Raw genomic sequence first — 23,980 nt, 5'->3', positions numbered from 1 at the left:
TCTTAGTTTAATTGAATTCACCTCTTTGAGTGAACACTGTGCTATGACTTGGAGAAATCCAAAGCTGACAGAAAGATGGTTTCTGCCCTTCAGGAGCTTACAGTCTGTTCTGCTAGAGAACAGAGATTCAGCCAAAGTCAGGAAACACTGGGCACAGCTAGACTGGCTGCTTTGTGCTTTAGTGACTATAAATACATACGTGGACCTGGGTTCATTTTATTCCTAAATTTAATACCAAAATGGTATTTATTTTCTAATTGCAAATCTAATTTGCCCTAAATTATTATTGTACTCTACTTGGGCAAAGCATACCCAGCTCTGTGTAAATTTTTTCTTCTTGGAACAAAGGTATGAAATGAAAGCATTTTAGGATTTATTCAAAAACAGACTATCATTCTATTTTCAGCTCCAGAGTTATACTTTGCAGGTAGTAAGTGATGGATCATAACAGGTAGTGGGTGTATAAAGGAGACGACATCAATAGCCTGAATTACCAATAACACATTCTTGTATATGTAAGTATGTGATAGCCTTCTAAACATACTCCTGCCTTTGTTACCAAAGTAAAGGTACTTCTCTTAATAAAGTAACTTTCATTTCAGAATGAAGAGGAGGGGCAGGAAAGCACTGCCGTTATTTGCTTGAGGGACAGATTTTTAGGCAGCAGTGGGACCAGGGACATTGCAATAGTAAGGGTGTACTCAGGAGTCATTCTCCATACCAGGCATTTGGTATGGAGACACCAAGACCAGCTTTTTTTCTCTTTTTTTTTTTTTTTTTTTTTTTTTGTAGAGACAGGGTCTCACCATGTTGCCCAGGCTGGTCTTGAACTTCTGGGCACAAGCCATCCTCCCACCTCAGCCTCCCAAAGTGCTGGGGTTACAGGCATGAGCCACCACACCTGGCCAGCATCATAAAAGTTTTTATTTCCTCTTGGAGCTGTTGCCTCTTGGGAGCCGGAATATCTGTAACTCTCACCTGGAGAAGGAAAATTTCCAAAGTGATAACAATTTTAAAACTCCATATGGCAAAAGCTTTTCCAGTTCTTCCCATTCAGCGATCCTTACAACCCACCTCCCACAGCTAGGGAGATGAGGAGAACTTTGTGATTATTTTTTCCTTTGGGGAATTGTTATTCAAATTCTTACTGTGTTAGTATTTCATGGTCCGTGGTTAGCAACCGCACACTTTCAGCTGTCCTCAGCTGTCTTAGATTGGGTTCCCTAGAAGTAGATTCTGAGATGAAAGTTTATGTGCAAGTAATTGATTTAAGAATGTTCTCTGGGGGAAATGTTGTAGAAGAATGCACCTGGGAAGGAAAGGAGTTTAAGAAAGAAAAGGAAAGGGCACATTATCAAGCAACCCCTTTAACTTTGACTCAATTTCACAGCTAGCTCCAGAGACAGTGTAGGTCACATTGTTATGATCAAGGCAAAGAAGCTAATGTACTGGAACCCCCATGCCCATCAGTTATTGTTTAAGGTTTGTGGCTGGAGGTGTGTGTGGCAAATTCCCAGGCCCTCTGGGATATTTCTGCTCCAGAGGGCATCCCTCTGACAAAGAGACTCCAGTGCTGACTCTTGGGAGTAAAAGGGATCAGGAAGCTGCTGAGCATAAAACATGACAAAGGTGTCCATGGGGGCATGGGTGAGATACTAACAGCATCTATGATGGTCCACTTCTTGCACCACTCAGATCTGCTGCTTCTACACCGTAAGCTCATTCCACTGAATATCTAGGATGGTAACTGGTCACAACTTTTATTTCATCTTTCTTTATTTTTCATTTACTCCATGTCAATGGCAAATGGTCACAATTTTTAGAGTAAAACCTAGAAATGAAAGGTGATTGGGACAAACTCCAGCCCCTGCTGCCTCAGTTGATCCCAAAGCCATAGTTGATACTCACCGTCTCCCTCTACGTACCACCCATTCAAGGCTCACCTGACCCACAGTCAGTACTTCAGCTGGCCTGGGTTGCTTCTTCAATAGGATGATCCAGACCTTCATCTCGGAGAGCTCTAGACTCCTTGTTACTGTGCAGTTCTCAGGCTGAGGTATAATTACCCATTCACAGTGCATTTGCCTTGCATTTAGCAAAATTCTAAAGGCAGGTGCAGGAGGGGGAAAGCTTTATATTGAAGAGGATGGACTTCAGGTTTGGTGTTAGAGGTGTAATTCCTAGATGTATGAGCTTTCCAAATACTCATTTTTAGGGCACTAAGTGACGTGTCCCTCAGGGAGTGGACCACATGGCCATAAGGGCTACTGGGAATACCTTTGCTCAAGGGAGCTCAAAGGTTTTTGAAAAATTTGTGAACTTTAATTTAAAGATGCCATTGGTTCTCCCAACTTCCCAGATTGTGAGTGGTAAGGATGGTGTAGTTTTGGGTTATGAGTGACGCCTTACAGAGAGACTAAAAATAATGGTCCCAGTAAAATGTTTGCCTTTGTTGCTTGATATAAAAGTTGGTATGCCTCAGGCTAGAAACAAAATCAAACAGCTTTTTTAGCAACTATAAGGGCTGTAGCTTTTTTGACAAGGAAATGCTTCAAGTCATCCTAAATATAGATGTATAATAGCTAAAACACATCAAATTCCGTGGGGGGTGGAAACGATAAAAATCTATCTGAAGATGTCCAAAGGGCCGTTGATTGAGGCTCCAGCTGCTGACCAAGTCTTAGCTTTACAGTTTTTCTAGGATTATGTTGTTGGCAGGTGACATGTGACCCCAAAATAACCTCAGCTGCTTTTTCAAAGTTTCCCCATCAATGTTAATTTAAGATAGTGACCAATATTTTCTGGACCACATGCGTAGTTTCATAGAGAAATTTAGCCAATACTCATTTTGAAATCATCTGGTGCCACCAAGCAGCCATCTTGGGAGTACCTAAGATTACCTGAGTGAAGGGTGCAACCAGATTTTCCCTCATTACTTTTTTTCTGAATAAGGGGCTAAACGTTAATATTTCATAATGGCTTCTTTGAATCCATCCAGCGATTTCTCCTTAGAGGGTTTAGTTCGTATTATAACTTTGGTTGAGGCTGCTTGTTTGGCATAACAAGCATTTCCTTTTGCTTTCATATCAACTCTTTTGTATGGATCTCAGTCTTGATAACAGCCACCTCTCCAGGAAGTATGCATCCTTTCACAGTTCCGCTCATTTCTTATCCGTTTTTGATGGGAATGCCAGCAGAGGTAAGAAACATCCTTTGTTTCCAAAGCATTCCAAAGTCACAAACTACTCCAAAAGCATACCTGCTCTCCGTAGGTATGTTTGCTCTTTAGTCTTTGGTGAGTTGACACGATGTAGTAAGTGCAACAAGTTCTGCTGTCTGGGTTCATTTTACCTCAGATAGGGGACTATATTCTAAAGGAAAGCTATAATTAGGGATATCATATTCTGCTTGATAACCTCCGGTTTTATTTTGAGGTATGATCTGTCAACAAATCATATGATGTTGAGGTTCTCAATGACAGATACAGAAAGGTCCGTAACTGAGATATGACAATAATGAGGTTCCGCTTCATCTGATAAGGCCAGAGAGTGGCAGGATTCAGGGGTTTGCAGCAATAAATAATAATGTAAAAAGGGGAAAGTAACAGTCTCTCATAAGAGGTTAACTGGCTGGCTGAAAAGTATTGTGTGTTCTCAGTCAGTAGTAGTGTTTGAGCTACATGGGGAATCATGAGACCAAGCAAGGAGCCTAGAATTAATTCAGTAGAAGCATCAACACGTTTTTCAGTGACAGCTGTTGGCCTAAGACAAGGAAAAGTGGAAGTCCTCTCAACTGTCATTTTGTGAGTGCTCTATGATATATTTAGATAGCCTTTAGTACATCGGGAGAAAATATTTTCCCCTCCTTAAATAGGTCATGCCCCATGTATGCACTGTGTTTTTGCAAAATTGTAAATTATCTTTTGCAACTTTTGTTCCTTTTCTGTTAATGCTGAGAGGAAGTAAATGGAATGTCTTTTACAGGCCTCAGTCTTCTCTGAACAAAGTAGAGGAGGCTTCGGTGACTCTCTAAGGCATGTATCGTCCCCCGGGGCATGAATATATCCACAAATATTGTGGACCTCTCCAGGAGAAGGCAAGAAGATACTGGCTGTCGTGGTCTTGAGGTACACTGAAAAGGCAGAGCAAAGATCTACTGCAGTAAAGCAAGTGCCTCCAGGCAGAATTAATGACAGGAGGGCATTTGTGTTAGGTACTACTGGGAAGTGAGGGATTTTGTTGGTGGCCCTGAGGTCTCGAACAAACGTATATATCCTCATCCACTTTGTGTGCAGGCATGACATGAGAGTTGTAAGAGCTAGTACAGGGTGTAAGAAGGAGTTTGGATATAAAGTCTTCAGCTATGGATTTGAGTCCTTTCTTTTCTTCTGGCTTCAAGGAATGATGGCAGAGTTTGGGGAAAGATTTAGTAAGATCTATCTAAACTTTAATAGGTTCTGCTCCAGTTTTTTTTTTTCTATGTCAGTGAAATTTTTAGCCCATAAAGTGTCAGGTGATATCAAGATCTTTATCTGGGATATATATCAAGTATGATGATGGCAAGGTATATCCAGAGCAGACACAACATTATTATGAACTGAGGAGTGTATTAGTTTCCTAGGACTGCCATAACAAAGTATCACAAACGGAGTGGCTTAAAACAACAGAAATGTATTGTCTTACAGTCTAGAGGTCAGAAGTCCAAAATCAAGGGGTTGGCAGGGTTGGGCACGGTGGCTCACGCCTGTAATCCTAGCACTCTGGGAGACTGAGGCGGGAGGATCGCTCGAGGTCAAGAGTTCAAGACCAGCCTGAGCAAGAGCGAGACCCCGTCTCTACTAAAAAATAGAAAGAAATTATATGGACAGCTAAAAATATATATAGAAACATTAGCCGGGCATGGTGGCGCATGCCTGTAGTCCCAGCTACTCGGGAGGCTGAGGCAGTAGGATCGCTTGAGCCCAGGAGTTTGAGGTTGCTGTGAGCTAGGCTGATGCCACAGCCCTCTAGCCCAGGCAACAGAGTGAGACTCTGTCTCAAAAAAAAAAAAGGGGGGGGGGTTGGCAGAATTGTCTCCTTCTCAAGGCTCTCAGGGCAAATCTGTTCCTTGCCTCTCTCTCAGCTTCTGGGGATTGCCAGCAATCCTTAGTATTCCTAAGTATTTCTTGGCTCATACACACATCACTCCTGTCTCTGCCTCCATCCTCACTTGTCTTTCTTCTCTGTGTCTCCCCTATGTCTCTTTGTCCAAATTTCCCTATTCTTATGAGGATACCAGTCATTGGATAAGGCCCACTTTAATTCAGTATGACCTTATTTTTTTTTTTTTTAAGAGACGGGGTCTCGGCCGGGCATGGTGCCCACGCCTGTAATCCTAGCACTCTGGGAGGCCAAGGCAGGAGGATCGTTTGAGCTCAGGGGTTCGAAACCAGCCTGAGCAAGAGCGAGACGCCGTCTCTACTAAAAATAGAAAGAAATTAGCTGGACAACTAAAAATATGTAGAAAAAATTAGCTGGGCATGGTGGCACATGCCTGTAGTCCCAGCTACTCGGGAGGCTGAGGCAGGAGGATCACTTGAGCCCCCAGGAGTTTGAGGTTGCCGTGAGCTAGGCTGACACCACGGCACTCTAGCCTGGGCAACAGAGTGAGACTCTGTCTCAAAAAAAAATAAATAAAGTAAATGGGATAAATAAAACAGACATTGATAGACTACAACAAAGTTTTTAATACAGCACTACAAAAGGTTGGGGACAACAAACGGACCCCGTGCTGGTCCCTCAACATGAAAGGGCTCCGAACAAGTCTAGTCTGTTCACTCCAGTTTGGAGAAATTTGAAAAGTCACAAGGCAAAGAGAGAAACCTGACCAGCAGTCACTGGGACAGTGGTTAGGCAGCTTAATCAAGATAAAGATTGACAAAAGGGTCAGAATCTCTTGGATGGGGACCCAAAGCCTTATGCACACGAGTGGATAAAATGTTAGGGGTAGAAAGAGAAGTTCTCGGGACTCCTTGGTACGGGAGCCCCATGCACTGTGATACCCAAGCCCACTGGTAAGCCCTGAGGCAGGCTACAGTTAGATTGAGAGAATATTAAAATATAAGGGTTGGTAGGCTCATGAAAGTTGAAATTTAGGTAAACCGCCTTTTGGTAAAGAAGTTGCATCTCCTTTACTTGAAAGTTTTATGGGAATGGACATTATGTCTCACTGGGGAACATTTCCCCTACCTAGTGTTGTAGAACCAAAACCTGCTGAGGTCCTAATGGAGGATACAGTTGGGGATGTAGGAGTTGATGCAATTAAGGTGAAAGTTTGTTGAATTGGTATGTTTGAACAGCCTCTAAGTGAAGTGGTTGCCTCTCTTTTACATGATTGTTTCATGAGGAAGGACGGACACTGTACTCTGGAGATTGTCTCCCTAATACTGCAAAGCAGGAGGCACCAGCACCTCACAGGACTTACACATCAGTGCGGAGAGCACTGTTAGAGGTCACAGGTGTAGAAGCTGAGACTTCCTTCCCTTGCTTCCTCTGCACAATGCTGCAGAGACCACACACCCATTTCTTACTATGTCACAGTCCCCTTAGCAGGTGAGGCATTGATGACCAAGAAGAAGAAAGTATGAGAATATAATTCCAGTCCAGACTGGGAAATATTTTTAGATTTTTTTTGCTTTGAAAACTATTTGTAAGACGATCTTCATCCTCCAGTAAAACCCAGTTTTTGGACAACTAAAAGAAGTGATATTTTACACAATAGGATGAAAACTGAAGATACAAGAATATTAAATGGTGCCGCATTTGCATGTAATATCTTTGACACTGGGAAGAGGATGAAGACTGGGCCACTCCTATTGTATCTAATTAGTAATTCTAACAGGCTGTGGAGAAGCTTGGCATGGAAATCATGAGGCATAGTGAAGGCTGTGTGTTATTTCCAGATTATTCTTACCAGGTTGTTAAATCATGGATGAAAACAAGCAGTGTTAGAGGGGTATTCCCAACCTTCCAGGGGTACCTACCCCTGGTGAAGCAGATGCTGTCAGTACCCTCCATATCTGTGGATTTTTTAGAATTCCCAGTTGATTTCCATCCGCTACTATGTGGATCTCTGAGCTTACAGCCCCTATTCCTTGGAAATGCAGAAAAGTGTTCTGCCTACTTGCAAGGCAGACAAGAGTAACAAGGAATTAACAATTTCTCCCCAACCCCTGCAGGTAGATCCTTCAACCAGTAGCTCTGAGGAATTCATGTATAAATACTTCGTCTCCTTGTCCTTGAGTAGAATAATTCTGAGGTTTGTGTTTTGCACCGTCCCTAGCAGTTTTTCTGCAAAGTTGATCTCCGGTGCCCACTGTGGTAGCTGGCTTGAGGACACGTTTTTTTGGCTGTCTTCCCTTGCCTGAATCACAAAGCCACTTCATACCAGTGTCCCCTGTACCTTCCGGGTAAACTGCCGGCACTTAAACCCTTGCCTCAGGGTCTGCTGTGGAGGGAACCAAACTAAGACACCTTCAGTATGGGGTTCCCCATAGAGCATCTCTTGGCATCCCTCCCATAAAGAGAACACTGGCAGAATAGAATCAGGGAATAAAGGAGTGTTCTATTTCTTATTTTTTCAAATTACTTGGAAATAATATCATCTGGATGTACTTTATTGTTGTGGTAGTGACATTGAAGTGGCTAGGGATTAGATGAAATATTAATATATGCTTGTGGGGGGGGACCCAAAAGAAACATTTCTTAAGCAAAGTGGACATATGAAGAAATTCCTGGATGGCCAACATGCAGGAATGATAATCAAAATATTTAACACCTGGTACAGCATGGGCCTCAACCAATCATGAAAGATGCTGGCCTGTGTGCTGCGGGACTGCCACACCAACTCACCATTGCCTCTGCCCTGGAAAACAAGGATTCCTGGTTCTGCCTGGGTCAGACCTTCAGGCTGGGTTGAGAGATCGCTGGGCAGAGAAGAGTTTACTTGGCTTTCTCCACAGGAGCTCAGAGCTAGGTGAGTATGATTTTGATTCCTTCTCAGAAAGAGAAGTGATGGGCAGAAACAGTCATTAAACATCTCCAAAGGGAGCTAAAGGCCCAGCAGAGGCCCTGTCATCAGGGACTTTGTCAGCTTTGCACATTATTATGTGGGTCCTCTCCTGACTGTGGAAGCGAAGGCCACAAAACAGCACATGGTTTCCTTCTAGAGAACTGTCTTTTCTCCATTGTGGGTAGTCTGTGCAAGACCGAAGTACCAAAGTTGCCAACAGGTCGGTGTGTATATGACCCAAGATAAGCAGATCAGAGTCTCCCTCCTGGCACCATGAAAGTGAAGCAGAATGAGGAAGGGATGGGGAAAAGGTGTTTGCAGTTCATTTATGAGGGCACTAGTGATTGTGTTAATTTATTCACTCACTGAGGATGCTATAAAGTATGGTTAACTGATTCCTGCTACCCAGCCCCCAGGGGTGCCTGGTTTCTCTTCATCTCCTTGACCTTCTCAGTTGATTCTCTGAACCTTCTGATAGCCTTCCAGTAATTTCCTTTTATTGCTTAAAATTTCCAGAAGTGGTTACTTTTGCTTGTAACCAAAGAAGCATGATTAATTTGGATCCCATACGCTTATCTTCACTCATGTTTTGTGGGGAGCAGACCTCCCTGAAAGAGAGTCTGTGGAAGCAACTACCGAAAAATAGAAGAAAAGAAGCCAGTCCCTGGATCGTCACGAACAAAAGAAGACACAGGAGCTTGCTGTGGGTTTGAAGGATTTGATGTGCAACACTTGAAGATCAGCTTCACCTCCGCTGGCTCTCAGCTACCTATAGAGCCAGAATTCCATTCCTGCGTGCTCCATCATCCCTGAACTACTGGCTTATGAATCAGGAGCTTCTCATAAGTAAAGCCCTAGTGATTTGGGTAGATACTGGGGAAAGGACAAAGACTCCAATCGGGCTCACTGAACTTCTTGTTAGCAATTCTGGTAGACTGGGAGCAGGTGGGCATTGAAATCCTGAGCTAAAATGAGGCCTCCCTGGAATATGTAGATGCTGCCTGCTGTGACATTCGTATTTACTACAAAGCAATTATATGTATGACTACATACATTTCATGGGACCCGTACTGTGAACTGGGTGAATTTTCTTTTAATGCTTACTTTCATTAAGAAAATTGAGAAATGAATTTTCTTTCATAATTTTAACCATGTTTTTGCCAGCATTGGGTACAACACATCCATATCAAACTCTCAAAGGGAGCCATTTGAGCACACTGCCAACCTGGCCCACTCACAGAGCTTTGCCTAGTAGCCCTGTCGTCTATAGAATCGAGCTCGGGCAAGAACATCATTGACGTAGTCATTGTCTATGTCCGCTGGGGTGTCAATGGCTTCAATTCCTGATCTAAAAGCTGAGAGACCACCTGAAATGAAACACAGAGGTTTAGGCTCAAATATTAACTTTCAGTAAAAATAAGATATGAGCATTCTCAGGATGTCAGCCCCGCAGGCAAATCTTCCAAAGCAGGTAGTCCCAAATCCTCCCCCTTCTTCCTCCCTTCCTAAAAGTATACGCTACCCCAAGAATCACTAGGGAAATTCCAGATTGCTTTCTTTCTCCTTTTTAAAAGTCTTCTTTTTTTTTTTTTGCTTGCTGCAAGAGTCAGATTTGCTTTTTATGTAGTACAGGCCTGGCAGAACTAGATCCCCAGCAAATCTTCAGTCTGAGAATGCTCATATTGTTCTCTCATTCTATAATTTATTCATTCAATAAATATTTTTAAATACCTACTGTGTGCCAGGAGAGGTGCCATACTGACTGCAGTATACCCAAGACACATTCATTTCTTTATAGCATGTAGCATACACGTGTGTACATGTGTGTACATGCACGTGCTATTTTACTCGTTTAACACAATTGTGCTCTGCTGTGAGGTCAAGAGAAAAAGACCCTGGTCTTGATCCCTGCCTTCAAGGACCTTGAAATAGAGAATTGAGACTGTTTGTTCTACGTATTAAGGCCATTAAAGTGTGGAAAACATACCATGGATCTATAGGAAGTAAACTTAATAGTAATTTATATGATTGGATATAAAGAGAAGGAACCAGAGGGCCTAAGAAAACAGTCTGGTTTTCTGGCTGGAATGACTAGTTATATTATGGTGCCTGTAAAATGCAGAAGAAAGAGCAAATTTACAGTGGGAGGCTAGTGAGTTAATTCCATATGGGAGATGCTGAATTTGAGGGGGCCAGTGGTCTCTACTTGGACATATCATGTTACCTGAAGCCCTGAGAATGCTCACAGAGTAAAAGTTTGTTCAAACAATTTGGAAAGCTGTTGACAGTTTTTTACAATAGGAAAAAACCTATGAGAGGAAGGCAAACATATTCTTCTAAGTTATTGCATTAACTCTCAAGGTATTGTTCAATGACTCAGTAAGTGATGAGAGATGCAATAAGAACCCCAGCATCTTGCAGAGGGGAAATGGAAGTTGAGGAAGGAAGACCACTCACAGTAACTCAGTGGTTCAAAGAATGCTAATGCATCATCTAGACAGCTCCTCCCGGGCCCACTGCTGACCCAATGGGGATGTTCCGAAGGAGGCCCAGGGCACATCTGGCCGCCAGTGGTCTCATTCACACTGCTCATTTAAACAGCACTCAAAATATGGCCTACCTTTGAGGTGTTGGGTAGCAGTCCATGTGGGGAATTTTTTCTGAATTGCCTTAATTCTGTCTGTAAGAACCCCAACAGCTTGCAAAAGGTGTTCTTTGCTGTCCCAGGTACCAACAGGTTGGTAAATTTGTTTATCGAGCTAGAAAATTCAGATAATAATGTCAACGTCTGGATGAAGCAACACATTTTTCTGCTGCTCCTAATTTCTCCTCCTTGTGGTCAAGTTCACCTACACTGGCTTCAGCACCCTTCCTTTAGCCCTAAAGAGTCAATTCTATTGTCATAGAGAAGAGAAGAAGGGAAACAAAGTACAGTTTAGGAGAAGTGGACATGGCATAGTTTTAGCTAAGTATTCTAATATACAGTCAATCAACCAGTCAATAAAGTGGTTTCAAAACAAATAATTTTGAAGTACCCAAAGTATAGACATTTGTAGTAAAAAATAATTATCCAGCTAATTCAGGTAAAAATGTATTTCTAACTGGGAAGGCTAGACGTCTGTGCTTCTACAGATAATTTAAAATAGAGCCTAGAAGTAAATATCCAGATACTTGGATCCCCTTCCTCCAGTTTACTCAAAGGAACATGTTGGTTCAAGAAGGGCTCAATTTTACAGTGTTTTGATCCATAGAGATGAAATTTACTACTTCATGAACCCCAAGAGGACACCTGTAATGATAGTGCCCTTTATAAGATTTTCTCAATTTAAGTAAATTGCATATTATTTATAGAATTGTATTAATAATTACTAAATCATAAAATACTTTTTTGAAGATACCTGATAACTGATAAGCCTTGAATGAAACCCTAATGATGTGGTACAGAAATCCCAGAACATTATGCTGTAGCACCTACGGCCAGATCCAGGGTGTTTGGGGCATGGAAGCACCATAGATGGATTTCCAGCTTGGGGTGAGCTTCTGCAAGGAAGAGTGAAGTGGGGCTGATGGCAAGTTTCTAGCTAAATACCTGCATCAAGCCAAATTTAAGTCCCCTGTGGTCCCAGCCATCTCTCAGGACGCTTCCGCCATGGCTTTCCCTGGAGATGATGGCCGCAATGATGGCAGGATCAACGCAATGCCTCTGTCCCACTTCTTTGATCAGAGTCTGGTAAGGCTTTATGGCCCTCAAATCCATCTCAGCAAACATTTCAGAACCACGGATCCCTAAGACAAAAGGGAAAAAAGAAAACAAGAGCGGTGTTTTTTTCTACTCCAGAAGAGAACCCTTTTTCAAAGTTTGCTAAATTAAGCCACAGCCCCTGACTGCTGCCCACGGCTTGGAACAACCATTCTAAGACGTCCTTTTGTTCTCTGACTGCAGAAACCCAGGCAGGTCCACAGCGCAGACAGGTGCCACTTCCACTCAGGTTCTCCTAATTTCTGCCACACTGGCACATTGGGAAGTCCCCTGGGCTAGGAGTCAGCTTATCCAAGTTTTAGCCTGGCTCTGCCAATACCTGGCTCTGGGCCACTGGAAGTGTCTCCTCCCTGCTGAGCCTTGGGGCTCTGATCTGTAAATCGTGAGGGTGGGGTGAGATGTGACCTTGTGGTTGCTTCCAGCTTTGACTCTCATACTAGGATGACATCGCCAAGACGACTTTGGAACAAGATTACAAAGGGGGCTTGTTTAAAGTGCTCATGCTGTAACATGAAGTAAACACAACCACCAACACAAATCAAAGCCCGAATCTAATATTTTATTTAAGCAGTAGTTTCAATATGTAGAAATAAACACATCTGGACAAAGTTTAGAACAAACGAGGGAAAAAATGAAAAGAAGTGAGTTGTTAGGTTGGTCAGGATTCTGTTTTTTTCTAATTTTTAATTTTGATAACATTGTCACCATGATGATTATACCTTTTCAAAATTAAGTTATTTCCCAAGAAAGAATCTTAAAATGATGACCGGGGAAAGCCAAACATTCGTTTTGCTATTCACTTACCGCAGCTAATCAAACTGTTTAAATCACAGGTGGCCCCTGCAGTCTCCATGGTCATGATGTCCCCGTAGCAGCCGCGGTACAGGCGAGGATGCAGGTGAGGGCTCATTGAGCGAGTGAAAGGGTATGAGCCCCTGCAAGTGCCTGAGAGGCAGAATGATAATTCGCATGAAGCCTTGGAGAAAATATTGCTTGAGTGAGTTGCTATAAGAAACATCACTAAACCAAAGGCAAGGGCCACAGATTGTTCCTCCCCAAAGCCTTTGTTGCCATTATTGGCTCATCAGACAAAACAGAAGTTCCCCCTTCCCACTCTACTCCAACCTTTTCTTTTGTGTTTTGTATTAATACCGCACTTAATTCTGAAATATCATGTAAAAGATTATAAAATTCAACTCTTATAGCATTTGTTACAGTCTTCTTTTCTGGAGACAAGATCTTGCTCTGTCACCTGGCGTCCGGGCTAGAGTGCAGTGCCATCATCAGAGCTCACTGCAACCTCAAACTCCTGGGCTCAAGTGATCCTCCTGCCTCAACCTCCCAAGTAGCTGGGACTAAAGGCACATGCCATGACGCCCACTAAGTTTTCTATTTTTTATATAGATGGGGTCTCGCTCTTGCTCAGGCTGGTCTCAAACTCCTGACCTCAAGTGATCCTCCTGCCTCAGCCTCCCAGAGTGCTAGGATTACAGGTGTGAGCCACTGCGCCTGGCTGTGCAGTCTTGATCAGAATTAAAATTGCCACAAGATTTTTAAGCAGGAACCTTGAGAGAAATTTTAAAACACTTCTGGGGATATAAACATCCAGATTAACAATTTGCCTTTGTTTACAAAGACAAGAAAGAAGGGTACCATAACAAGTTAAATATGTTTTTATTTTATATCATGTTATTGTGAAGCTGAGTTGCTAAGTCTAATAAAATTAGGAAAAAAAATTCAATTTACCAAAAGAATTTAAATCAGGCCGGGCGCGGTGGCTCACGCCTGTAATCCTAGCACTCTGGGAGGCCGAGGCGGGTGGATTGCTCAAGGTCAGGAGTTCGAGACCAGCCTGAGCGAGACCCCGTCTCTACTAAAAAAATAGAAAGACATTATATGGACACCTAAAAATCTATATAGAAAAAATTAGCCGGGCATAGTGGCGCATGCCTGTAGTCCCAGCTACTCGGGAGGCTGAGGCAGTAGGATCGCTTAAGCCCAGGAGTTTGAGGTTGCTGTGAGCTAAGCTGACGCCACGGCACTCACTCTAGCCTGGGCAACAAAGTGAGACTCTGTCTCAACAAAAAAAAAAAAAAAAAAAAAAAAAGAATTTAAATCCAATCTAATTCTTATTCAAAGTCTATTTGTTAAAAGTCAAAGTCTATTTGTTAAAATAGATACAGAGCTTTTTCTAAAGGAGGTCCATTATTGTCTGTAATGTTAAAAAGTTTGTTCCTACAGTTCCAAGGATTGTTGACTTGTACCTTAAGACTATGAGTATTTGTTATAAGAAAGTATCTTTGTTAAAATGTTTGATGCAAAAAAACAGAATCTAACCACTCCTGTGATACTACCATGGTCCAAACCAGCGTCATTGCTCATGTGGATTCTTGTTCCAGCCTTCTAATTGACCTCTCTCTCCACTTGGGCAGCCTATTCTCCACCCAGCAGCCAGAGAGATCCTGCGGGAACATGCATGGGGTCATACCCGTCTTTTCTCTTAGCCTTCCAATGGCTTTCTCCCCATTTAGAAGGATGGCCAAGTCCATCCTGTGGCCTCCAAGCCCTACCTGATCCGGCTCGCTGCTCCTTTCCAACTTCTTCCCTTTGCTCGCTCTCCTCCAGCCACATTCTTCTCTGTGCTTATCCTTTCTGCCTCAACGCCTTTGCATTTGTTGTTCCTTTTGCCTAGAATGCTATTTCTCCAGCTTATCTATGTGATTTACCACCTCGCTGCCTTCAGGTCTGTGTTCAAATATCACCTTAGCAGCAGAAGATAGAAATAGATGGTTCACAGACAAAAAACAAAATGGTCCTTAAACATATAAAAAGATGTTCAACCACACTCAAAAGAAGAAAAAACCATATTAAAACATTACTAAGACAGCATTTGCCAACTCTTCAATTGGCAAGAATCCACGAGTTTGGAAATACATGCTGGGAGAGGCTGTGAGGAAATAGGCAGTCTCATACATTGCTGTGGAGGGCAGTTTTGCAATAGGCTGTTCGTTTCAGCACTCTTTATAACAGCAAAAGACTGGAAACAACACAAATGTCATTAATGCAGGGACTGATGGAATAAACTAAGCCACATCCACACAACAGAGTACTATGCAACTGTAAAAAGGAAAGAGGAAGCTCTGTATATACTCCTGTAAAATTGTCTCTAGGTACAGAATAGTATTTATAGAATCATATTCTTTGTGTAAGAAAGGGGAGAAAATACAATTGTGTATGTATGTAATTTGCTCATATTTTCAAAGAAATAATACAGGATGAACTAAAAACAAATAAAAATTGTTAGTTATGGGAGGGGATAAGAGGAAGGTAAGAGAACAGGGATAGAGATTAGATTACATTACCTTTTTCATAGTTTTTATTTTGGAACCATGTAAATGTTCCTATCCTTTTAAAAGTTAAATAGGAAAAAAAGGAATTGTAAGAAAAAGAAAAACCAATAAACCTAACTATACATCAAGTTGAAAGCTTAATTAACATATAGAGAAGAATTATCTCAAGTGACTTTAAAATATTTCAGTGTAAGTATATACCACTAATAGAATACATCCCATGAACATAAAGAGTCACAAGAAAATCTTAAACTATATTCACAGTCTCATTGTTGGCTGGTAATACTGTCATAGTTATTTTGACACTATTATATAAACAATTGATAATGCTAATGTCACTAGAACCAGGAGTTTTCAAATACAAAACTAATGTAAAACGCTTGTATTCTTAAATATGAATATGAAATGTCTGTATGAACACATGTTTTTCTTTTAGAAACTTTGTATTTTCTAGTTCTCTCCACTGAAAAGACCTGAAAGGAATGACAACTCATAGCAGTGGGGCACCCCTAGCACTCAAACTGTGGTCCCTAAATACCATTTCCTGCTAAGAGGAACCAGAACTCCTCAGGATAATTTCTGGCTGATTTCTGGTCTGGGGCAGGAAATATTTGAGATGAGCCAGGAATATTTTTTGTGCCAGAGCTTATCCTTATATGTTAGAGATAGAACAAAAAATTTTACAAGTGAGATGTTTTTATGTTTTAGATTTGCTTTAAAATACTCCAGCAGCCAAACACATGCACACATGCACACACATATCAAAACAAGGTAGGGGTGAGGGATAGATAAACTAGAATGGCAAAATGTTGAAAACTGTAGAAGCTGGTTATGAATAAATAAGAGTTTATTATACAATTCTCCCTTTTATATGTTTGAAACTTTCTATAATAAAAAAATATTAGGTTACCTTATCAGAGAACCTTTCTTGTCCACCTATATTAAAAAGATGACACACTCATACTTCATTCCTTATCCCACATTACCTTATATTATTTATATCACTACCTGACCTTCCTATCTTTCTCCTTCCTTCCTTCCTCTCTCTCTTCCTTTTTTTCCTGTCTCTCTTTCTCTCTCTCCCCTCCTGCCTATTCCTCTCACTAGAAGATAAACTCCATAAGGGCAGAGACTCAATGTTTTTCTCTGCCATATCCTCGTTAGCAAATAGAACAATGCCTAGCACAAAGTAGAAGATAAATATTTATTGACAGATGAATGGATAAGTGGATGGATGAAGGAACAAGAAAGAAAGGGATTATCTAAATTACCTGGGTCAAGTATCTGTATATTGACAGGTTCAATATCCTTTTACTGGGGAGGCAGCCTTTTCCATGCTGGCTGTGTGCCCCACAGAGCACAGGCATCATAGTGACCTGGGATGCTTATTACAAATGCTTGTTACTGGGCTCCTCATACCAGATCTACTGAACAAGGATCTTTAGGTATAAGGCCTAAGAATATGCACTTTAACCAGCATTCCCAGTTGACTTTTATGCATAAAGTTTGAGAACCACTGCTTTAAGGGAACTGGAATATGACCATGAACCCTACACTACTTGTGCTGACATCATAAACACACAGGCCCTTTTAAAACTAGAGTCCCCTTTCATTTATACACAGCTAATGTAGTAGCTCATAATTAATCCACTGGCTATATAATTCTGCTTCCACCTAGTAATTTAAAAAGGAGTAAAAATTTAAAACTTTGTTGCCCTTCTTTTCACCATAAGTAACTGGAAATTATTTTTAAGTACCCTCACTTTTCCAAATTTAGAATTAAACATTTTAGAAACACTTTCTTCTCAGTCATTACGAGTAAAGACTACTTAACATTGCTTACAGTGGCTCTTCATTTTTCTTAATTATTCAAGGTCCCTTACCATCTCACCAGCCTACCTTCCCAGCCTTCCCCCCAGAAATCCCCTTCTATTCTGTCCTACTGACCCGCTTACTGTACCCCAAACACTTTTCATGTATTTCTGCTTCTGCATCTTTACCAAAGTCCTTACTCCTGAGCAAACTCGTCCCTTTTCTTATTAAATATCAAGAATTCTTCAACTTTCATGTCTTCCCAAAAAGCCTCTCAGGTCTGAACATCCTAGCTAGATGTGAGCTCTTCCTCCTAAACTCCTCCCAGACTAGTGTTTTTTTTTTTTTTCTTTCTATCTAGAATCATTTAACTCTTATCTACTGCCTAGCAGTGACAATTTTCTCTTCATATGTTTGCCTTCCAAGGCACTGTTCCATATGCCTCTTGATAAGATATCAAGCAGACTAGCCTGAGCAAGAGTGAGACCCCATCTCTACAAAAATAGAAATAACCAGGAATGGTGGTGTGCACCTGTAGTCCCAGCTACTCGGGAGGCTGAGGCAGGAGGATCACTTGAGCCCAAGAGTTTGAGGTTGCTAGGCTGACACCATGGCACTCTACCCCAGGTGACAGAGGAAGAGTCTGTCTCAAAAAAATATATCAGGCATAATAGATTCATTGTCAGACAGGAAGTAAGCAGATCAATAAATATTTGATCATTTAAAATTCTCACTGATATTGCCTTCACCTTCTTGGTAAGCAGAATACATTCTTTTTTTTTTTTTTTTTTTGGCGACAGAGTCTCACTCTGTTGCCCAGGCTAGAGTGCCATGGTGTCAGCCTAGCTCACAGCAACCTCAAACTCCTGGGCTCAAGCAATCCTTCTGCCTCAGCCTTCCAAGTAGCTGGGACTACAGGCATGCGCCACCATGCCCGGCTAATTTTTTGTATATGTTTTTAGTTGTCCAGATAATTTCTTTCTATTTTTTTAGTAGAGACAGGGTCTCGCTCTTGCTCAGGCTGGTCTCGAACTCCTGACCTCGAGCAATCCTCCTGCCTCGGCCTCCCAGAGTGCTAGGATTACAGGCGTGAGCCACCATGCCCGGCCAGAATACTCTCTTAATTATAGAAATAACTGTTGATTAATGGCCAACCTGGTCAGGAGAGCCCACTCTTCCATTACATGCAATCATTGCTCTTTCTGATTCAGGACTGCGCTGAATGTTTTCATGCACACCCTGTGAACAATGCCAAACATCAAACAGAGACTTACCAATGAGGGCAATAAGTCCCCAAAACACAACAGAGGGTAGCATGGTGGGGATTCTTATCATACAGGACATGTTCTGATCTGAAATAGAAATTGGTTAATTTTAAAACTTGAAAGTTTTTTAAAGTTGCTTTGATTTTTTAAAAAATTTAAAACTATTTCCAATTCAACATCTATTTTCCAGGCTGGGCGTGGTGGCTCACGTCTGTAATCCTAGCACTCTGGGAGGCCGAGGTGGGCGGATCGTTTGAGCTCAGGAGTTCGAGACCAGCCTGAGCAAGAGTGAGACCCCATCTCTACTAAAAATAGAAAGAAATTATATGGACAGCTAAAAAAAATATATATAGAGAAAAAAATTAGCCGGGCATGGTGGTGCATGCCTGTAGTCCCAGCTACTCGGGAGGCTGAGACAGGAGGATCGCTTGAGCCCAGGAGTTTGAGGTTGCTGTGAGCTAGGCTGACGCCACGGCACTCACTCTAGCCTGGGCAACAGAGTGAGACTCTGTCTCAAAAAAAAAAAAAAAAAAACATCTATTTTCCAGTTCCAAGATAGTATTCTCAAAGACTCAGCACATGGTTGGATCACTCTCATTCCTAAGCATAAACTCCCAACTCAGTTCAATCCAATTTCATATTGACATGAGCCATGCACATCTTACAAATGTTACCTCATACATTCCCATCCCATCTCTAAGCTTGGTGATCCCACAATTGTGTTCCATTCCTTTTTTTTTTTTTTTTTTAGAGACAGGGTCTTGCTTTGTCATCCAGGCTACTGGAGTGCAGTGGCATGGTCATAGCTCGCTGCAGCCTCAAATTCCTGGGCTCAAAGGATCCTCCCACCTCAACCTCCCAAGTAGCTGGGAGCACAGGCATGGGCCACCATGCCTGGCTAATTTTTTTATTTTTTGTAGAGACAGGGTCTCACTATGTTGCCCAGGCTTATCTCCAACTTCTAGCCTTGAGTGATTCTCCCTCCTTGGCCTCCCAAAGTGCTGGGATTACAGGTATAAGCTGTTGCACCTAGCTTGTTCCATTCATTTAGTTTTTGAGACAGGATCTTGCTCTGTCACCCAGCTAGAGTTCAGTGGTGTCAACGTAGCTCACTGCAACCTCAAGCTCCTGGGCTCAAGTGATCCTCCTGCCTTAGCTTTCCAAGCAGCTGGAACTACAGGTGTGTCAACATGTCTGGATAATTTTTCTATTTTTCATAGAGATAGGGTCTTGCTCTTACTTAGGCTAGTCTTGAACTCCTGGCTTTAAGCAATCCTCCCACCTCAGCCTCCCAAAGTGCTAGGATTACAGACATGAGCCACTTCCCCAACCCCACACTTGATAGTACAGTCTCCATAGAGAAAACAAAACAAAACAGCAACAAAATACCAAGAGGAGCATCAGAGAACATGACTTAGAAGAGGTTTGCTCCATTTCTTCCTCAATCAACTCTTTTCTTGATTTCATTGGAAAGGTAGCTTATAAATTTTACAAGATACAAGAGGGCCAGCACTAACCTGGTTTGCAAGATCACAGAGAAAATCTCCTCTCTGTTTGAGAAGGTCTTCTATACTCAGCAGCAACCTGCCCTTCAAGCTTTCACAAAGCAGTGGCCTTTGTCCTGTAACCTAGGTTTAAGCAATTGGCGAATCCAATTAGTCAGTAGATCACTGAGCACCTGGCTTCAACTGAGTAGACCTCAGTGTGGGTCTACCACCACGAAGGAAGCTTTTAAACACCAGCACGTAGACTCACCTGCTTCTTACCTTTGTCCTGTACAATCATTAGAGGAGCTTTATATATGGCTTAAAACCCTCTCTTTAAACCACTGACCTCCTTAGTCCTGATTATAATAGTCCTTTGGACTTAGGTGGCCCCTTTAATAAAAGGATTTCAAAGAGTTTAGTAACCACTATTAATTAATTAATCTAATGAACCCCCACGTTCTTCTGGAGGCATATATTTGATGGATATTTAAAACTGTACTAAGCAAATAGCTTCTAAATTTGAGAATAAGAAACAGATAATCAGCCTAAAAAAGACAAATAAACAGGAAATACTAGTAACTTTCATTCTTCATTGGTTGTCTAAAATGCTGATTCTCCTGTTCTTTGTTTCCCATTCCAGTGTCCCACAGTCCCCAGACCAATATGTCATGTGATCTCACACCACCATGTCCCGTGATCATGGTAGGTGCACTTGGCTCCTTGCTCCACGACACTTCTGACAGAGGCAAGTGTGGCTGCCTGCTCTAGGAGATCATCACAAAGCCGGTGGGTAGCAACATGGGTGCTCTCTGCCCACACTTTCTGAGGACATGGGAAACAGGATTTGGCCAGGGATGAAAATTTCTTCCCACTTATGTCCAAAAGAAGAGATGAAGCACAATGTGCAGCCCTAGAAACAGGAAATGGAAGGGACATTCTTGAAACAGGCAAAGCACATTTCCCAGAGGGGAGGAGTAAGTCTGGCCTGGATCCTTCCCCGAGTGTGAGAAGTGCCGCAGACGGCGCACAATCTTCCCACGCAGCCGCCAAGTGAAGCAGGGGTGAGGGAGCTGAGCAGTGGGCAGGGGATGTTGCAGCTCCCTGGCAAGGAACAAACCACGATTTCTGGGAGAACATGCCCTCGCCACGCTGATGTCCTGCACTGTCTCCTGGCACTCACTTCTGCCCTGCCTTCCTGCCTAAAACAGGCCGCCTTGTGGTGGCCTCCAGCCTTCTGTTTGGCAAAGGGGTGGGCGTGTCCTGAGCCTAGGAATGATTCCTGCCTTGACTCTCAGGAAAACGAGTCATGGAGGGCCTGCCCCATCGCCACCATCAGCGCTGCAGTCAGGGTCGTTCTCTAATAAGGGATTGCGCAGGGGCCCAGCTGCCCGGAGGCAGCCCTTCGAATCACACAGGCTATCACCGGCGGCAGTGGCAACACCACACTGATGTGCTCATGGCCCACCCGACTGCGGGGTGAGTGGGGCCACTTATGTGAGGCTTTCAGGCTAGTGCAATGAGAAAGATCAAGAAGGGGAGAAGGAATGGAGAAAGAATTAAAAGTAGGTGGAGGCTGAAGCTGTCCTTAAACGCTACTGGAGGAAAAAGTGAAAAGGACATTAAAGCACTGTAGAAGGTGAAGAATACTTTATTTCTCCCCCTGCTTTCGGATAGTGGGGCTACAAGACCCTCTAGGTATAAGGGTCTTAATGTCCATGCCTCAGAAACTTAAGTGATTGTTTTCAAACTCACATGGATGATTCTGTTTCATTCAAACTGTGAGAGAACAAATGAACATTTATAATATTTGACACCCATCCTATGCCAGATTCCTATGGCCGTTATATTACAATCCTCCAGTGGCCCTGTGAGGTGAGCATTATCACCTACTTTAGAGATGAGGAGACTGAGATTCAGAGAAGTTAAGCAACTAGTCAAAGATGGCACAATTAGCACGTGGCAGAGCCAGGATTTGAACCCAGGTCTGTAAGATCACAAAATCCAAGCTCTTCCACCATATCAGAGGTACCAGCACTGTGGATCAATGACCCTGCAGAGCAATTATTGTAACAAGTCCAAATCTATCTGCACACAAAGCACTGTTTGTGGTCTGAATATATAACACCAGTGGCAGATATTTATGCTACTATCTTTGAAGTGTTTGTGGGTGCTGTTGTAATTTCTAAAACACAAATTAATATGAGTTAATTAAATCCACAGTGGCTTTCTGACACTTTATATTTTCTCCACCAGTAATAATAATGTAGTTAATGTGCACTGAACTTGTACAGTATGCTTAGTAGAACACTAGTAAGGGGCACAGGCTAAGTTTGTTGCGCTCTGAAGCCTGACTCTCAACTGCTATCCCCCACTGCCCCAGTGGGTGGTTAAGTGCAGGTACTATCATATGAGGATCTTAGAAATCTCTTCACATTTAAAAGAAATTTACTGAATGATTCTCCTCATCATCCCAGGGATGCCAAGAGTGACCGCGTGTGAGTTGTATTGATATTGCCAGAAGGGACTGAGGGGACCTGGCTCCTGCCATGATATCCATCAGTCCCCCAGTTCCCAAAATAAAAACATGATCTATATGCAAGCAATGTCCATGCTATACAAATAAAACTCTATGACCTCATCCCCTGCCCTCAAAACTCTTCAGTACAGCAAATCTCTGGTTGCCTCTGTTGAGTCCTAATGAATGCATTTGGGGTTCCTGACCTTAGTGGTGAGGACTCCTATCATCCCTAACATCTAAGTGGCTTCAGTAATAGACTCGAAGACAGGATGTGTGCAGGTTCCACAACAACAGCTTGCTTTGGTTGGTCTCTGCAAAAGCAGGGCGTAGCAGAAAGAGCCCTGCCCTGGGAGTCTAGGACCCAGTTTGCAGTCTCAGGTCTGCCACTGGGCAGTTGGGGACCTTGGGCTGGCATCAGGCTAGGTGTCATTTTCTCATCTCTGGAATGAAAAGGCTGGAGAAGGGCAGCCGGTCGCTAAGGTCTGGCTCCAGCAGTCACTGGAGTTGGTGAGCCAAGCCCGTCCTGCATCCAGAGGGAAATAGATACGGGAGGTTGAGCAGGGAGGTTTAAATAGTTTCAAACAGTATTACAGTTTTTAGCATTTTTCATGAAAACTTGGAGTGCATTTTCGTTCTCACCAAAATCATAAATGCCAGGCAAGTCATGCTGTGTTTTCTTTCGATTTTCCTATCTTGCAACCAGCAAATAGGAGAAGACTGTTATCATACATAGGCCCAGAATTTGAATTTATGATTCTGATCATCAACCTTTTTCACATTGACAAGGACAACATAGGTAGAGATGCTGTTTGTTTGCTTGTTAGTCTCAGCCATAGTTACAGTTTTCCCGGGCAGGCTGCCTAAATCGTGGCAGATATAAATGCTGCTAATGAAAGTCCTTAACTTTAAGCTGGGTGCAGTGGTTTGCACCTGTAGTCCCAGCTACACAGGAGGCTGAGGTGGGAGGATTTCTTGAGCTCAGGAGTTCAAGACCAGCCTGGGTGATACAGCGAGACTCTTTATCTCAAAAATAAAAAAAATGTTCTTAACTTTGCATATGTCAAGAGTAGCCTCAAAATTTTCCAAAATAATGTAAATGGTTGACAAATATAATAAATTGAAAACCCAGAGGCTTTTTATCATGATTTTCAGGAGACTGTCAGGTCCAGGTACTGGTTGCTGTTGCTTATAGTTTGAGACTAGGTGGGGCCACAGCCTGGGGGGTCATTGCTGCGCCAAAGTGCCCATTACTGTGACATCAGGCCCAAGCCTAGAGGCAACTGCTTCTGACAATTCCACAGAATATTCAACTTTTCCTTTTGCTCCCTCTTAGCTTCCTAACCGTAGAGTCCTGCTCTCCCTTAGGTTAATCTGATGACACAGTTGTATTAATGAACGATAGAGACTTAAAGTGATACCATTTTCAGGTACAATTTAAAATTTTAACCAGGGTTTGCAATGCCTTAAGTCTTGTTTTCTCAAAGTGAGAAATGAGTCAATCTGCCAGGGGAGATGGAAACCGGGATGATGACACACACTTCTGTAAAGGGTCATTATTTTTACGATAAAACATACATTTTAAAAATCCACACTTTTATTATGGAAAAGAATGTGAAATCTGCATGGATTTAAAATTATTTTAATTATTATTTTTTAGAAACAGGGTCTTGCTATATTGCCCAGGCTGGCCTCAAACTCCAGGCTCAAGCAACCCTCCTGCCTCATCCTCCCAAGTAGCT

At 42.4% G+C, this 23,980-nt stretch overlaps 1 protein-coding gene across 1 annotated transcript; it reads right to left on the bottom strand.

The window, feature by feature from the left end:
* Positions 1 to 9,297: 9,297 nt before the first annotated feature.
* LYG2 (lysozyme g2) lies at positions 9,298 to 18,288 on the bottom strand. Its single transcript, XM_069495031.1, has 5 exons — positions 18,246 to 18,288; positions 12,614 to 12,754; positions 11,639 to 11,835; positions 10,670 to 10,808; positions 9,298 to 9,416 (listed from the first exon to the last, which is right to left on the bottom strand). Exons 1-5 carry the CDS (start codon positions 18,286 to 18,288, stop codon positions 9,298 to 9,300), a joined length of 639 nt encoding a protein of 212 aa, XP_069351132.1.
* Positions 18,289 to 23,980: the final 5,692 nt, after the last annotated feature.

The sequence above is a fragment of the Eulemur rufifrons genome, chromosome 19, assembly GCF_041146395.1.
Source record: "Eulemur rufifrons isolate Redbay chromosome 19, OSU_ERuf_1, whole genome shotgun sequence".
Classification (NCBI taxonomy): Eukaryota; Metazoa; Chordata; class Mammalia; order Primates; family Lemuridae; genus Eulemur; species Eulemur rufifrons.
This window is presented reverse-complemented; position numbering and strand designations above follow the sequence as displayed.

Excerpts from the sequence above, each read along its gene's own strand:
- LYG2 (XM_069495031.1), bottom strand. The coding sequence starts at position 18,288 with ATGCTACCCTCTGTTGTGTTTTGGGGACTTATTGCCCTCATTG. Across the intron at positions 10,809-11,638 it reads TTAAATTTGGCTTGATGCAG|CTCGATAAACAAATTTACCA; the intron begins GTATTTAGCTAG and ends TGAATTTTCTAG. Across the intron at positions 9,417-10,669 it reads TGCTACCCAACACCTCAAAG|GTGGTCTCTCAGCTTTTAGA; the intron begins GTAGGCCATATT and ends GTTTCATTTCAG.